Source organism: Rhincodon typus, chromosome 18 (genome assembly GCF_021869965.1).
Source record: "Rhincodon typus isolate 14 chromosome 18, sRhiTyp1.1, whole genome shotgun sequence".
Taxonomy (NCBI): domain Eukaryota; kingdom Metazoa; phylum Chordata; class Chondrichthyes; order Orectolobiformes; family Rhincodontidae; genus Rhincodon; species Rhincodon typus.
This window is the reverse complement of record NC_063349.1, coordinates 52,236,395-52,251,226: the sequence shown is the minus strand read 5'-3', so window position 1 is coordinate 52,251,226 and position 14,832 is coordinate 52,236,395. Positions and strand designations below refer to the sequence as shown.

General features: G+C 38.9%; 1 protein-coding gene across 2 annotated transcripts in view; it reads right to left on the bottom strand.

Annotated features, from left to right (window-relative positions):
• Window positions 1-14,832, bottom strand: part of rpap3 (RNA polymerase II associated protein 3) — a 47,499-nt gene extending 32,667 nt beyond the window's left edge. Inside the window, exons 1-5 of one of the 2 annotated variants that reach the window (XM_048607638.1) lie at window positions 14,695-14,832; window positions 13,729-13,830; window positions 10,654-10,781; window positions 2,053-2,174; window positions 1,755-1,825 (exon numbers count right to left, since the gene is read on the bottom strand). In XM_048607638.1, the coding sequence (XP_048463595.1) occupies window positions 1,755-1,825; window positions 2,053-2,174; window positions 10,654-10,721 (261 nt within the window). In that variant the 5' untranslated portion in view covers window positions 10,722-10,781; window positions 13,729-13,830; window positions 14,695-14,832. Of the gene's footprint in view, window positions 1-1,754; window positions 1,826-2,052; window positions 2,175-10,653; window positions 10,782-13,728; window positions 13,832-14,694 lie in introns of those variants that run through there. The other variant, XM_048607637.1, reaches the window with a different exon arrangement.

Below are 14,832 nucleotides of genomic sequence, written 5' to 3'. Positions count from 1 at the left end.
CCCCCGTCACACCACCGCCAGTGTCCCACTCCGGGCTTTCCATCCCCCATCATACCACCGGCAGTGTCCCACTCCTGGCTGCCTCACTGGCCTGATCTGGTCACTGCAGCCTCACCAGCCCGCTCTCACCGGTCCACTCTTGATCCGCCACTGTCGCTCCAGCCCACGCTTGATCTGCTGTCGCTGCAGGGCACAACCCTCGCATTCAGCTCCTGCCACGTGGTTCTCGGCCACAATCCAGCAACAATTTATATAAATGATGAACAAAAGTGGACCTTGTACGATCCCTGTGGAATACTGCTGGTCACAGGCCTCCAGTCCAAAAAATTACCCTCTACCACCACCCTGTCTTGTACCATCAAGCCAATTTTGTATACAATTGGCAAGCTCACGCTGAATCCCACATGATCTAACTTTACTAATTAGTCTACCATGTGGAACCTTATCAAAGGCTTTACTGAAGTCCAAGTTAACAATGTCTATGGCTCTGCCTTCATCAATCTTTTTGGTTACTTCCTCAAAAATTGAAACAAATTTGAGAGACACAATTTCCCTTGCACAGAACCACGCTGACGATCCTTAACCTCTCCTTGTCTCTCCACATGCATCTTCTGGCTTAGTGGCAATTCTAGAGTGGAGGATATGCCAGGCCATGAAGTTAAAAATTGAATGCAATTGTACTGCTTATATCCCATAAAGTCTCTTGGATGCCCAGTCTGAAGTTGCAACATCTGTTCAAAATCTAGACTATTCACCTCGGTGGAAAGTTACACAATACATTGAATGGCATCTTCAATCTGAAGTAGTACTTCATCTCCACAAATGGTCACTCCCAACAGTACTGCCTTGGACAGATGCATCTGCTGCAGGTAGACTGGTAAGAACAAAATCATGTAACTTTTTTTCTTCTTGTTGGCTCGGTCACCATCTAGAACAGGCCCAGTCTAGACTCTATGTCACTTAGGACTCACCAGCTCGGTTAGTAGTGGTGCTACTGAACCAAACTTGGTGATGAAGGTTTTGCACAGTCGGTGTGTCCTCCAGGTAACATTCAATTTACAGGCGAACCGATTCTTCTAAAGGGAGGGAGCGAGTTAGGTGGTAATCAGCAAGCTAACTTATTTATGTTTGTCCTGCCTCCATTAGACTTCATGGGGTCCGGAACTAATGTTGAGGACACTCATAGCAATTCCATCTGAACTGTTTATGGCTGTGCTGATACCTCTGATGGGTTGTCCTGTCAATGAACCAGGTCATACCTAGGTATGGTGATGGTGTTGTCTGGGACATTCTTTGCATGTTATGATTCTGTAAGCTTTACTACATTAGGCTGTTGCTTGAATAGTTTGTGGAACAGCTCTCCTAACTTTAGCAAGGAAAATGCTGCAGGATCAACAAATCTTGGATGCTGCAGTCAGTCCATTTCCCGCAGCCAACCAAAATTCCTTTACTTAACTGCAGCTTACCCAACTTTCAGGCTATTACTTATCCATTCCCAGTTGTTCTCTTAAATCCACACATGCTCAAACTTAATATCAGAATTTTACCAAATGTTTTAAAAATAGCACAAGCTCTCATGAGGACAAAAGATGCATATTTACAAATGTACTAATTTTCATTGATAACTTTAATGTTCCTCAGTGGTCAGAAGAAAAATACAATCTTCTTAAGAATTAACTTTTTGTCAAAAAATTGTATATAATAGGCCTTTGAAATGTCAATGGAATGTCTTAACGAATCAATTAAATTTTTACCTCATTCACTTTTCTGAGTTCATTCTGTGCTTCAAAGTTTTGTGCATCCAAGTTTAGCGCCATTTCAAAATCTGAAGTGTTAGAAGAAAATAAACTTACAAGTAGAAAATAGAATGCAAATGTTTAAGGACTGTGCAGGTTTTTAACAAATATGATGAACTTAAAATAAAAATCTGAATGGTGGCTTTAAAGAGAAAGCAAATATTACTTCAGGTCTCAAAAGATTAAACAGTGAATAGAACAGGAACAGCTTTAAGGCACTTCCAATTTTTATCAAATTTGTTGAAACATCACGAACCTTCTTTTGCACCCTGAAAGTTTTTCAATTTCATACGAGCAGCACCTCGTCGAAGGTACGCCTTCAAGAAGGATTTATCCAATGCAATTGCCAAATTACAATCTGATTCTGCAACAGCATACCTGCAGATAAGAAAAACAGATACATAAAAATGGGTCATTCCACAATTTGTTTATTAACAAAGAAATTAAAAAACTCAAAGCAAATGAGAGCAATGTGGTGATACTGCTTGCAAACGTCACTGCACTATAATTCCCTGTGTAGCAAGTTGTTAATCGATGCACAGCATTAAATGGAGGCCAGTACAGAACAAGAGTACTAAGTAGCAAAATAAAAGAAGCATCTCATCACATGTACAAGTAATCTGCAAGTCAACAACATTGAAAGAGATCTTGAAGCTGGTTAATGGAATGGTATATGGGGAGGCGTAAGAAATGGTGAGGAGAAACAAAAATACAAAAAATAAGCAACACACAAAATATAAAATTAATAATTTGCAAAATGACCAAAGGGGAAACTCAATTAGCTCAAAAGAGGAAAAAGCTTACTTGTAATGAGCTGGTCCAATAATTAAAATTGGTTATATGCATTTCTGCATTGCCTTTAGCATAATGCAAATATTGAAGCTGTTTCCAGAGGTGAAAGCAACACCAACCATTAATTGAAAAGAATGGTTTTGAAACCTGGGAAGAATTTTTAAACGAGTAAATCTTATTTTATCTACTTTTCCAACTAAATCAGTCTTTGACCCAGAAGCAGAAATAGAAATTCGTAATTTATTTAAAATGTCTGTGGGAAGTGTAACTTGTTTTAAAAATGCTTGAAAATGACTTTTAAGAGTTTGCATCAATTGTAAAGGGACAACTGCACCTCTCCAGAATAATAAGAAATACTGGTCACTATGACCTGGCAACACTTGACTGGAAGCAGTACAAACGGGAAGGAAAAAAATATATATAGAAGTCACATCAGCAAGGCACAAAGGAAAATTACAAACAGAGGGACTGGAGAGTGAAAAGATAGATGCAGACAGAGCCAAAAAGTGGAATGCAGTGAATGGAGAGAGAAAGTAAATCATTCTGAGGAAGGAGCCAGTTTCAAAGAGAGGCTGGATAGGCTGGGCCTTTTTTAACTGAACCGTAGGAAGTTGAGGGGTAACCTTGTAGGGATTTATAAAATCATGAAGGGCATAGATAAGATGAATAGCAAAAGTCTTCTCCCTTGGGTAGGGGAGTTCAAAACTAGAAGGCATATTTTTAAGGTGAGTGGAGAAAGATTTGAAAGGGACCAGAGGGTCAACTTTTACACAGAGAATGGTTTCTTTGTGGAATGACTGCCAGAAGTGGTAGATGTGGGTACAGTCACAAATTTAAAAGACGTTTGGACAGGTACATGAATAGGAAAGGTTTAGAGGAATATGGGCCAAATGCAGACAAATGGCACTAGTTTAGTTTGGGAAACTTGGTCCGCATAGCCCAGTTGGACCATTAGGTTTGTTTCCGTGCTGTATGAGTCAATGACTCTATGGCAGTAAAGGAGGCAGGTGGTTTTGGAGCCATTGCAAAAGCTGGTTAAAAAAGCTTAGAAAACTGAATAGCTCAGAGACATGAATAAGCTGGATGTTATTCCCAAACTGTGAACCAGATGTTTTTGGCTGGTCAGTTAAGGTGGTCTGGGAATCTGCACCATCAAGTTGGTCAGGATCCAAGAGGCTTAGGGCTTACACAAGTGTACCTTACTGATGATAATCATAACTGTTAAACACAGAGGTGAATGTTGTTGTCTGACAGGATTTTTGTCTTAATTCACATTAATAAAGAAAAGGATATTGAACTGTGCCATTACATAGTGCCATATTTGTGCAGGGGGTGGTGCAAACGCTTGCTGTTGCCCAAGAATGTATCGATTTTTTCAAAAGTGAAATTTACCTTTTATTTTCAAACTTAATTTTCCTGTTAATTCGTCTGTAATTACAGTGATTATATATGGACATACAAAATTAGAAACAGTCAGCCATTCAATCTCTTGAACCTGCTCTGATCTTGGATGATCCCACTGCAACCACAAATCTGCATTCCAGCTTACCCAACAACTTTTCACCCTCAAGGACTCAACTTCCACTACCTTTTCAGGTAGCATTCCAAAGACACTTAACCCTCTGAGAAAACATTTTGCAGCATCATTATGTTAAGTGGGAAATCCCCGATTCTAGATTCTCCCATAACAGGAAACATCTTCTCTACATTCAACCTATCAACATCACTAGTATCTTACATGTTTTAATCAAGTCATTTCTTACACTTCTTAACTGCAGCAGATACAAGCCTACCCCGTCGTACTATTCCTCGTAAGACAACCACCTCCACTCCGTTCCAGGTATTAGTCAAGTAAACCCCTTTTTCTGAACTCTCTCCAATGTATTTCTATCTTTTCTTAAATAAGATGATCAATACTGCACAGTATGTGAGACTTGGTCTTACTGGTGTCCTGTAAAACTGATACCAGGTTGTAATCCAACAGGTTTATTTGAAATCACGAGCTTTCACCTGACAAAGGGGCAATACTCCGAAAGCTCGTGATTTCAAATAAACCTGTTGAACTATAACCTGGAGTCATCTGACTTCTGACCTTGTCCAGCCCTGTCCAATACCGGCACCTTCACATCACTGTACAACTGAAACATAATATCCTGGCTTCTGTATTTGATTTCCCTCTTGATAAATGATAGCATTCAAACAGCTTTCTTAATTATTTGTTCCACCTGCATATTAAACTTGCACAATCTATATGCTCGAATACCTGGATCACTCTACACCTCAGAGCCCTGCAATCTTACATCACTTTGATAATATACCTCATTTTCTTTTTATTCTTCCAGCCAGAATAGACAATTTCCTGTTTTCCCACCATTATATTGCATTTGCCATGGGGGTCAGTTGGCTCGGTAGTCGGTTTGCAATGCTGCATGACACCAACAGCATGGATTCAATTGGCACACAGACTGAGATCTCCTTCAGTCTCTCTCCTTGCCTGAGGTGTGGTGACCTGCAGATGAAACCATCACCGTATTTTCTGTCTAACAAGAGCAGCTCTTAGTCTGTTAAAATTATGGCAACTTTATCTTACCTTTACTGCATTTAGAGGCAGATTCATAGACAAATACAGCACGGAAAAAGACCCTTCATTCCAACTCGCCCATGCCGACCAGACATCCTAAATAAATCTAGTCCCATTTACCAGCATTTGGCTCATATCCTTCTAAACCCTCCTTATTCATATATCCATCCAGATGCCTTGCAATTGTCCTAGCCTCCACCACTTCCTGTGGCAAGTCATTCCATTCATGCACCACCCTCTACATGAAAAAGTTGCCCCTTAGGTCCCTTTTATATCTTTCCTCTCTCACTTTAAACCTATGCCCTCTAGTTTTGGACTCCCCCACCCCAGGGAAAAGACCTATCTATGCCCCTCATGATTTTATAAACCTGTATAAGGTCACCCTTCAGCCTCTGATGCTCCAGGGAAAATAGCCCCAGACTATTCAGCCTCTCCCTATAGCTCAAATCCTTTAATGCTGGCAACATCCTCGTAAGTCTTTACTGGACCCTTCCAAGTTTCACAGCATACTTCCTATAGTAGGGAGACCAGAATTGCATGAAGTGTTCCAATAATGGTCTAACCAATAGCCTGTACAGCTGCAACGTGACCTCCCAACTCCTTTACTGAGTGCACTGACCAATAAAGGCAAGCATACCAAACACCTTTTTCACTATCCTATCTACCTGCGACTCCACTTTCAAGGAACTATGAACCTACACTCCAAGGTCTCCTTGTTTAGCAACACTCCCCGGACCTTACCATTAAGTGTATAAGTCCTGCCCTGATTTGCCTTTCCAAAATGCAGCCTCACATTTATCTAAAATGAACTCAATCTGCCACACCTCGGCAGTAGGAGACCTTCTTCACTGTCCACTACACCTCCAATTTTGGTGTCATCTGCAAAATTACTAACTATACCTCCTATCTTCACATCCAAATCATTTGTATAATGACGAAAAGCAGTGGACCCAGCACTAATTCTTGTGGCACACCATTGGTCACAGGCCTCCAGTCTGAAAAGCAACCCTCCACCACCACCCTGTCTCCTACTTTTGAGCCAGTTCTGTATCCAAATGGCTAGTTCTCCCTGTATTCCATGTGATCTAACCTTGCTAACCAGTCTACTGTGAGGAACCTTGTCGAATGAAGTCTATATAGATCACGTCAACCGCTCTGCCCTCATCAATCCCCTTTTTACTTCTTCAAAAAACTCAATCAAATTAGTGAGACACAATTTCCCACACAAAAAGCCATGTTTGACTATCCCTAATCAGTCCTTGCCCTTCCAATTACATGTAAATCCTGTCCCTCAGGATTTCCTCCAAACAACATGGCCACCACTGATGTCAGGCTCACCAGTCTAATAGCTCTCTGGCTTTTCCTTAACACCTTTCTTAAATAGTGACACCACATTAGCCAACCTCCAGTCTTCTGGCACCTCACCTGTGGCTATCAATGATACAAATATCTCAGCAATGGGTTCAGCAATGACTTCCCACCGATTTCTAGGATACACCTGATCAGGTCCCCGGGATTTATCCACCTTGACATGTTTTAAGACGTCCAGCACCACCCCCTCTGTAATATGGTCATTTCCAAGAGGTTGCTATTTATTTCCTCACGTTCTCTATCTTCCATACCTTTCTCCACAGTAAACACAGATGCAAAATACTCATTTATTATCTCCCCCATCATCTGCGGTTTCACACAAACGTGGCCTTGCTGATCTTAAGGGGCCCTATTCTCTCCCTAGTTACCCTTTTGTCCTTAATATATGTGTAGAATCCCTTTGGATTCTCCTTAACCCTATTTGCCAACGCTATCTCATGTCCCCTTTCTGCCCTCATGATTTCCCTCTGATGTATACTCCAGTTCCTTTAAACTCTTCTAAGGAACCACTCGATTTCTGCTCAGCATACCTGACATATGCTTCCTTCTTATTCTTGACCAAAACCTCAATTTTTCTAGTCATTCGCCATTCCCTACACCTACCAGTCTTGCCCTTCACCCTAACAAGAACATATTGTTTCTGGACTCATTTTTGAAGGCTTTACATTTTCCAGCCATTCTGTTATCTGCAAACATCCGTCCCCAATCAACTTTTGAAAGTTCTTGCCTAATACCGTCAAAATCGGCCTTCCTCCAATTTAGAACTTTAACTTTTAGATCCAGTCTTTCCTTTTCCATCACAAATTTAAAACGAATAGAATTATGGTCACTGGCCCCAAAGTGCTCCCCAACTGACACCTCAGTCCCCTGTCCTGCCTTATTTCCAAGAGAAGGTCAAGTTTTGCACCTTCTCTAGCAGGTACATCCACATACTGAATCAGAAAATTTTCTTAACAAATTCCTCTCCATCCAAGGCTTTAACACTAGGGCAGTCCCAAACTATGTTTGGAAAGTTAAAATCCCCTACCATAACCACCCTATTATTCTTACAGATAACTGAGATCTACTTACAAATTTGTTTCTCAATATCCCACTAACGACTGGGGGGGTCAATAGGACAATCCCAATAAAGTGATCATCCCTTTCTTATTTCTCAGTTCCACCCAAATTACTTCCTTGGACATATTCCCAGGAATATCCTCCTTAAATACAGCCATAATGTTATCCCTGATCAAAAACACCACTTCCCCTTTTCTTTTGCACCCACCGCCCCCACACCTTTCGATCCTTCCTATAGCATCTATACCCCAGAATATTAAGTTGCCAGTCCTGTCCAGCCCTTTTGGTACATCTTTGCCAACTCATTTAACCCACCTTTGTTTTTAATGTAGCTAAGCATCTTTTTCATAACTTATTTTCTTATCTATCTGTGTCATCAACAAATTTGGCAACCATGCCTTCTGTTCACTCATCCAAGTCACCAACATGAATTATAAACTGTTGAAGTCCTGACACATATTCTTGTGCCACAATGATCATTACTCTTGCAAACCTGAAAAACAGACATTTATGCACATTCTCCGGTTTCTGTCATACAGCCAATCTTCTATCTATCAATATGCCACTCCTTACATTGTAAGCTTTCATTTTCTGCAATATCTTTTGATTACCACCTTATGAAATGCCTTCTAAAAATCTAAGTACAGTAATTCACTAGTTCGGCTGTATTCTCAGCACATTGCCTCCTTAAATAACTCCAAGATTTGGTCAAACATGATTGTCATTTCACAAAAGCATTTGCCTGTGCCTGATTACTGCGACCATATCCAAGTGACCTGTTCTTACTTCTTTAAATAGTGGCTAGCATTGTCTATGTAACAAGTGTTAAGCTAACTAGCCTGTAGTTCTGATTAGTTTTAAAGTAAAATCTGCTAAAGGTGGAATGTTGTTGGTAACTTTACTCAAGGGGTCATTCAGCAAATTTGATTATTTTGGTTTAGTTTCCCTACAGGGATGACAACAATTACTCACTTCTAAAGAAGATGAGCAAAAACATGGCAGAATGGATAAGTTTTCAATGCGTATTAAAAGATGGATAGATTAATGACAAGCCAAAAGGATTCTCAAGAGTCAGAAAGAGTATCTCCTGCCACTAATAATTGACAAATATGGAAAGAAGGAAGGAAAAAATGCAAAAAAGGGACAATAATGGCCACAGCCGAAACCACACAATGTCATGTAGGGATACAGAGGTGAGTACAGTAAGGTCACGGTTTTGTTAACAAGGTCAGCAACTTGAAATAGAACATATCTGGAGATATGCATCAGGGACCTCAACAAGAGCAAAGATGATGGAAGGTGAAATTGTTCCCTGATGGATTTTGAACAACACAGTTCACATAACAGACAATGGGACAATCAGGAATGGGAAACACTAAGTAAAGGCTAGACTCAAAGACCAGGATGGGGATTTCCCCAAGTAAGTCAAGTGCAAGCAGAAAATATTGCAAGATCTCTATGCTTCAATATACTAGCAAAATCTCTCAGAAGGCAAGGATTTCAACACTGGGATTCAATACACATAGACTTAAACAACATAGAGCATGTACATTGTAAAATTTGAAAATTTTAACTATGGTTTGCAGAGGTTTATATAAACAATAAAGCATCGAGTTCATAATGTACCTAAGTATGCACTACAGCCAAACTAATTATGAACTAGTATGAAATAAAATTCAATGAAAGTTAACAAATTGCATATTATACTTATACTTCAGTAACAACAGTTCTTATTTAGGGACCAGCCACGTGGAATTTAAAACATTTCTTTAGAAATAAACTAAATGCCTTTTAAACGTGAGCAGTGATAAGAGATATATGCTTTATTACAATAAAGTCTCCGTTATCCAGAATCCTCATGCGACGAGCAATTGACAAGAGGTGGTTTTCTGGCACTGTGAACTGGTCATTTTGTTGCTCTTCTCTCTCCTATTCATCAAACTTCGCTGACAGTATTTCAGCAGTCCGGCCACAATTGGCACATTCACAAAACTGACACACCCCATTCTCTGTGCGTGCCGTATATGAACGACTTTACTATACATTGATTTTTCAGCATTTAGATTTCAGACAAGTGGCAAACGGGTGTTGGTTTATTTTTGTAAAGCAGCTAAAAAATTAATTATAAGATAGTAAGAACTGCCAATGCTGGAGTATGAGATAATAAGGTGTGGAGCTGGAGGAACACAGCAGGCCAGGTAGCATTAGAGGAGCAGGAAAGCTGGCATTTCGGGTCTGGACCTTTCTTCAGAAGAAGGCTTCTTCATTTCTGAAGAAGGGTCCAGACCCGAAACGTCAGCTTTCCTGCTCCTCTGATGCTGTCTGGCCTGCTGTGTTCCTCCAGCTCCACACCTTGTTATCTTAAAAATTAATTACGTCAGTCTTTATAGGAAAAAACTTTAAAACCATTTAAGAAAAAGTGTTATTTAAGCTTATAGTAGGTCACTTGCACGTAATCAGGTACGGTGAATGGAAGGGAAGGGATGGAAGGGAAAAAGCTACTTCAATGTAAGGCACGTATTTCACAAAAATGTCCAGATCAAGTGTGCTTGGTTCAAACACTGATTAATCAAAGCTGAGAAAGGGGCCTTTTGTGGCGCAGTAATGTCCCTAGTGGTGTCCTGAACTGAGAGGCATGGGTTCAAGTCCCACGTGCTCCAGACAAAGCTCAGTTGAGAGAGCATTTAGGAAAAAGGTTTCACAGCTCACAGGACAGGCACCTAACAGCAGTTAGGCAAACGTACTGGACAGGGAAGGAAATTTCTCTGGATTTTGATTAACTGTAAAGTAATGGTGTTGGGGAATAGATGGGATTGTGTTTTGGATTCTTTCAAAGTGTTCTATTTTAGAAAGGTTTTATTTTGAGTAATAAACCTCTGGTTCATTGTTAAAACCAAATCTGCAGCCTAGCGCATTTATGCTTTAGTGAAAGACCGCCACATTAAAATTAGAAAGAAAAATATTATCTGTCAGGCTAAATTTCATTCTGGGCTCTGACGTCTCCAGTAGTAATGTAAGCTGGGATCATAACAATATTTTTATTACTATACTTACTTTTTTAATTTTAAGAAAGTTGATGCACGATTTGTAGGGAAGACTGGGTTATATGGATCCATAGTCATGGCTCTGGTATAACATTCTATTGCTTCATCATATTTCCCTTCTTTGAAGTAATTATTACCCTGTCATGAACAAAACCAAATAAACTTATCACCAGATTCCATTTGTTCCACTCATGGGAAGATAATAATGACATCATCTCTCCCTCTGAAGCGATGACTAAACTGATCTATTCACATCCAAGTGCTAACTGCAATTTAGAATTATTGCTTTCCTTTCTGACCCGACGGGAATCAGTTTAGACTTTTCCAGCATCAAGAAATAGAAGATAGACCATAATAGATTTTAGGCAATTTTAGTTCCATTATAACTTCAAACAAAATGCAATGCCTGGAACTGTTATTCACAAACAATTCTACTATTACATCCCGTATCAAAAAATGCTTTGGGAAATCAGATTCTGTTAAAATATGATCAACACAGACAATCTTTGATACGTTATAAACAGCGAGTGTGCTCCAGAATCTAAACGTTTTCCAGTTTAATGGTTTCTGATGATGTGGAAGCTGAAAAATCACTCAATAAAACAAGAAAAACAGTCAACAAATTGTTACTTTCACTGTCCCCATTCTCTCCTGGTGCCTCTAAATGATAATCATTTAAATCTGTGAGACCACTCTGTGATAACAGGGAAACCTTCAGGAGGGCAGTGGTTTAATGGCCCAAGAAAATCTGAAGTTCAATCTAGTGACACAGGGGGTGTTAACTCAAGAACTTGGCTTTTGTTTAGCTGGTAGTTGGTGTTTTTTTTGTAATCAATCGAGGTACCAAGCAAGAGACAGTGCTGCAAAGATGCCATTAAGAGTTGAATTAAATTTAATTAGCTGGGCAGTGCATCAAAATGCATCAGCTTCCATCTTAATATATATGGCAAAATAAGCAATTGAAAGATATAGGGTGCTACTAGAGTAAAAGGAGGTATTACGGGTTAGCCGTAAGCCAAAGACTTATGAGATGTTATTACACTGTACAGAAATGACAGGAAACAGATTTTAAGCAAAATGCTTTATAACCAATATATACAATTATTGATTCTTGTCTCTCGTCTAGTATCAATTCTGATAAAATAGGGGCAGTTTATACTTGAAGAGATTTGTTGTTTGCAAACAAAGACAGCACATTATCAAAAACAGAACACTTCAGTTAACAGTTTGAGTGTGCACACTGCATGCTTGCCTCGCAAATCAGTTGAACTGCAAAACCCTTTTGTTGAAACCTGTTTTCCTGGCAGTCTTAGTTGATAGTTTGAAACTCTAAACCAGCTTTCAAAAGATCGTATTTACTTTAATTAGTATTGCATATATTGTGTCAGGTGACAAACAAGGCTCCTTGACTGTCTTTGTTTTGTGAGCATTTAAATCCTGTTGGACAATTCTGGATTATAAAATGTGTATAGTTCAAGACAGAAGTATAACGGCTGCTCATGCTCTGGGACCTCCTAACCAAAGGGCATAGATAAAATGCAAGTACATATTCAGTATTTAAATTTACAAGACAGTACCTTAATGATCATTTTGAAATAATGTTTTGGGAAGCACCACCCACTCTGATGACCAACTTTACTAGCAGGGAAAATTGCAGGGAGTAAAGTTGGAAAAAAAATACTTGTCTTTCCTACCATATCCTGCTCCTCCAGAAAATCTCAAGTGTTAAAGATCACTGACTGTCAGAATACTGCTTGGCCAAACCTTTTCTAAATTTGACTCATAAGAGGTAACACTCTCTCCTTGCAAAGGTATGTGGGCTCAAACCTCATTCTTAAATATGTAATCTGGATTGGTACTTCAGTGTTGTATGGGGGTTTTGGCTTTCAAAAGAGAATTAGACCATACCATGCCTGCATTCTGAAGTGATATCCATTGAACTATTTAAGAAAAGCAGTATAATTATGCTGTGCATCCTTGCCATCATTTAGCCCTCAAACAACACCACAATAAATGACAGATTAAAAATTATTATATTAATGCATGTGGCCGTTAAGTATAACACAATGGTGGCTACACTTCATTGTCTACAATTATATATTGAGACCTCCCAATAATTTGAAACGCCATGTACAAATGCAAGCTTGTTGCTTATTTCTAACTTACGAATTATTTGCAGGAGCAAGCAGCTTTTCAACACAAATAATACAGACCCTTTAAAAGGTTGAGTGCTGATTTGTTGTTCAAGGTTAAGTATCATATCAGCATAAAATGCAAAAAATGACCAGTATCTGGCTAAAGATAAGATTTTGTTTGGCAAATCTTTCCTGATCTATTTGGAAGAAATCAGTGATCAGACGCTTCAACCAAGAGGTATTTGCAAAGAGAACAGTTTGGTCAAATGCAAACATGAAGTCTGTGATTTTCTGTCCAGTTCCCGACCTAAACTTTGAGCAATTCATTTCTTACTAAATTTCTTTAAGCATATCTATTATATCATCCGTAGCAAATAAAGCATGAGTTTTTTTAACGGACTTTTTATCATTGTTCCCTTCCCAAAAGGGCAGAGTTTGAAGGAACTATTCATTTCATTTTAAATCTTAACAGAGTAAACCACATTAATTTATAATCCCAATTAACAATCTTTAAATTATTCCGAACATTTAACACAACATAAAGCAAACATGAGGAGATAATGGGCTAGTAGCATTATTGCTGGACTGTTAATCCAGAGACACAGGGAATATTCTGGGTACCTGGGTTTGAATCCTGCCATGGCAGATGGTGGATTCTGAACTCAATTTTTAAAAATCTGGATATCAAAAGCCTAATAATGACCATTGACAGGATCACGAAGGTCCTTTCAGGAAGGAAAGTCCCATAATTACTGGTCTAGCCTACATGGGACTCCAGAACACAACAGTGTGGTTGACTCTTAATGGGCAATAAATGCAGGCCTAGACAGCGATGCCCTCCTCCCGTGAATGAATTAAAAGAAAAAAACATGCTCGACATTAGAAACGAAATTCATTCAACAAAATTTCACTTGTCCTCATGAGATTGTTGGGAGATCTTTGTTACATACCTTTTCTTTCTCTGAAAGAGCTTTCTCTACATCTATTTCCTCATCTTCTGTGTCAGGCTCTGAAGTACTGTCATTTTTATCCAGTTCTTCCAATACTTTGTCCTAACATGAAAGGAGAAAAAAAAATGAATTTAATCAATATTTACTCCTTTCACTTTATTCCAGCTATTTATCTTTTTAAACCGCAATAACTGAAAACCAAAACATAGTTTAAAAATAAATCTCATTACATAGGAGTTTGTGGGTATTTGACATTTTATATCTTAAATTTCTTGATGTATAAATCCAAATGTTACATGACATGGTGCTGACCAAATGGGCCATGATAATTTCTGGTTTGATCCTTGGCACAGACAGAAATCGCTCCTGCCAAGAAAGCAAGAGGAGCACCACTGCTGGGCTCAGCCTTCCAGCATTGTTGGATATGGAAAATGGGGGAAGATAAAACGAAACCACAAAGTTCATTTCCCGTCTATGGCGTAGAGTCTTCGAAAAGGTTCCACCTTGGTGATAAGCAGAGCTTTTTCCCCAATGTGATTCACCCATCATTCAGTCCCTGGACTGAGAACAAAGGGTTATAATCTCAAAGATCCTGTTCAACAAGACGTAAAGGTGTTCTGATGGACCATGTCATTTATCAGGAGTCACAGGATGAATGTTAAATGTAGCTTTAGTCTCAGAAAGTGTAAAAAATAAAAAGTATTTGCAATCAAAGGGAGAAGTGAATTGCAAATTCTGTAAACGAAAGATCCAAACTATAATATCTTTGCTGCTTATTATGTAATATTTATTCTATAGTTTAAACAAATACAATAAATGTAATAAAAGTTGTCTGCTACATAATCTATCCTATTGCACATTAAAGGGGACCATTTCCATGAAAGACAAATGCAAAACAAATAAAATATTGGCAAACATGAAATAACATGAAATTATAACACTGACAAATGCATATTGAAAACTTACCACATCAAATTTTTCCCAAGACTTATAGTCATAAGACTTTATCCTTGTTGCTTTATTTTCTTTGTTCTTTTTATTGTTTTGAGAAACAGTCTTTTTATTTGTTCTTTTCTTGAAATTCCGATTTCTTACAGGCGGTAA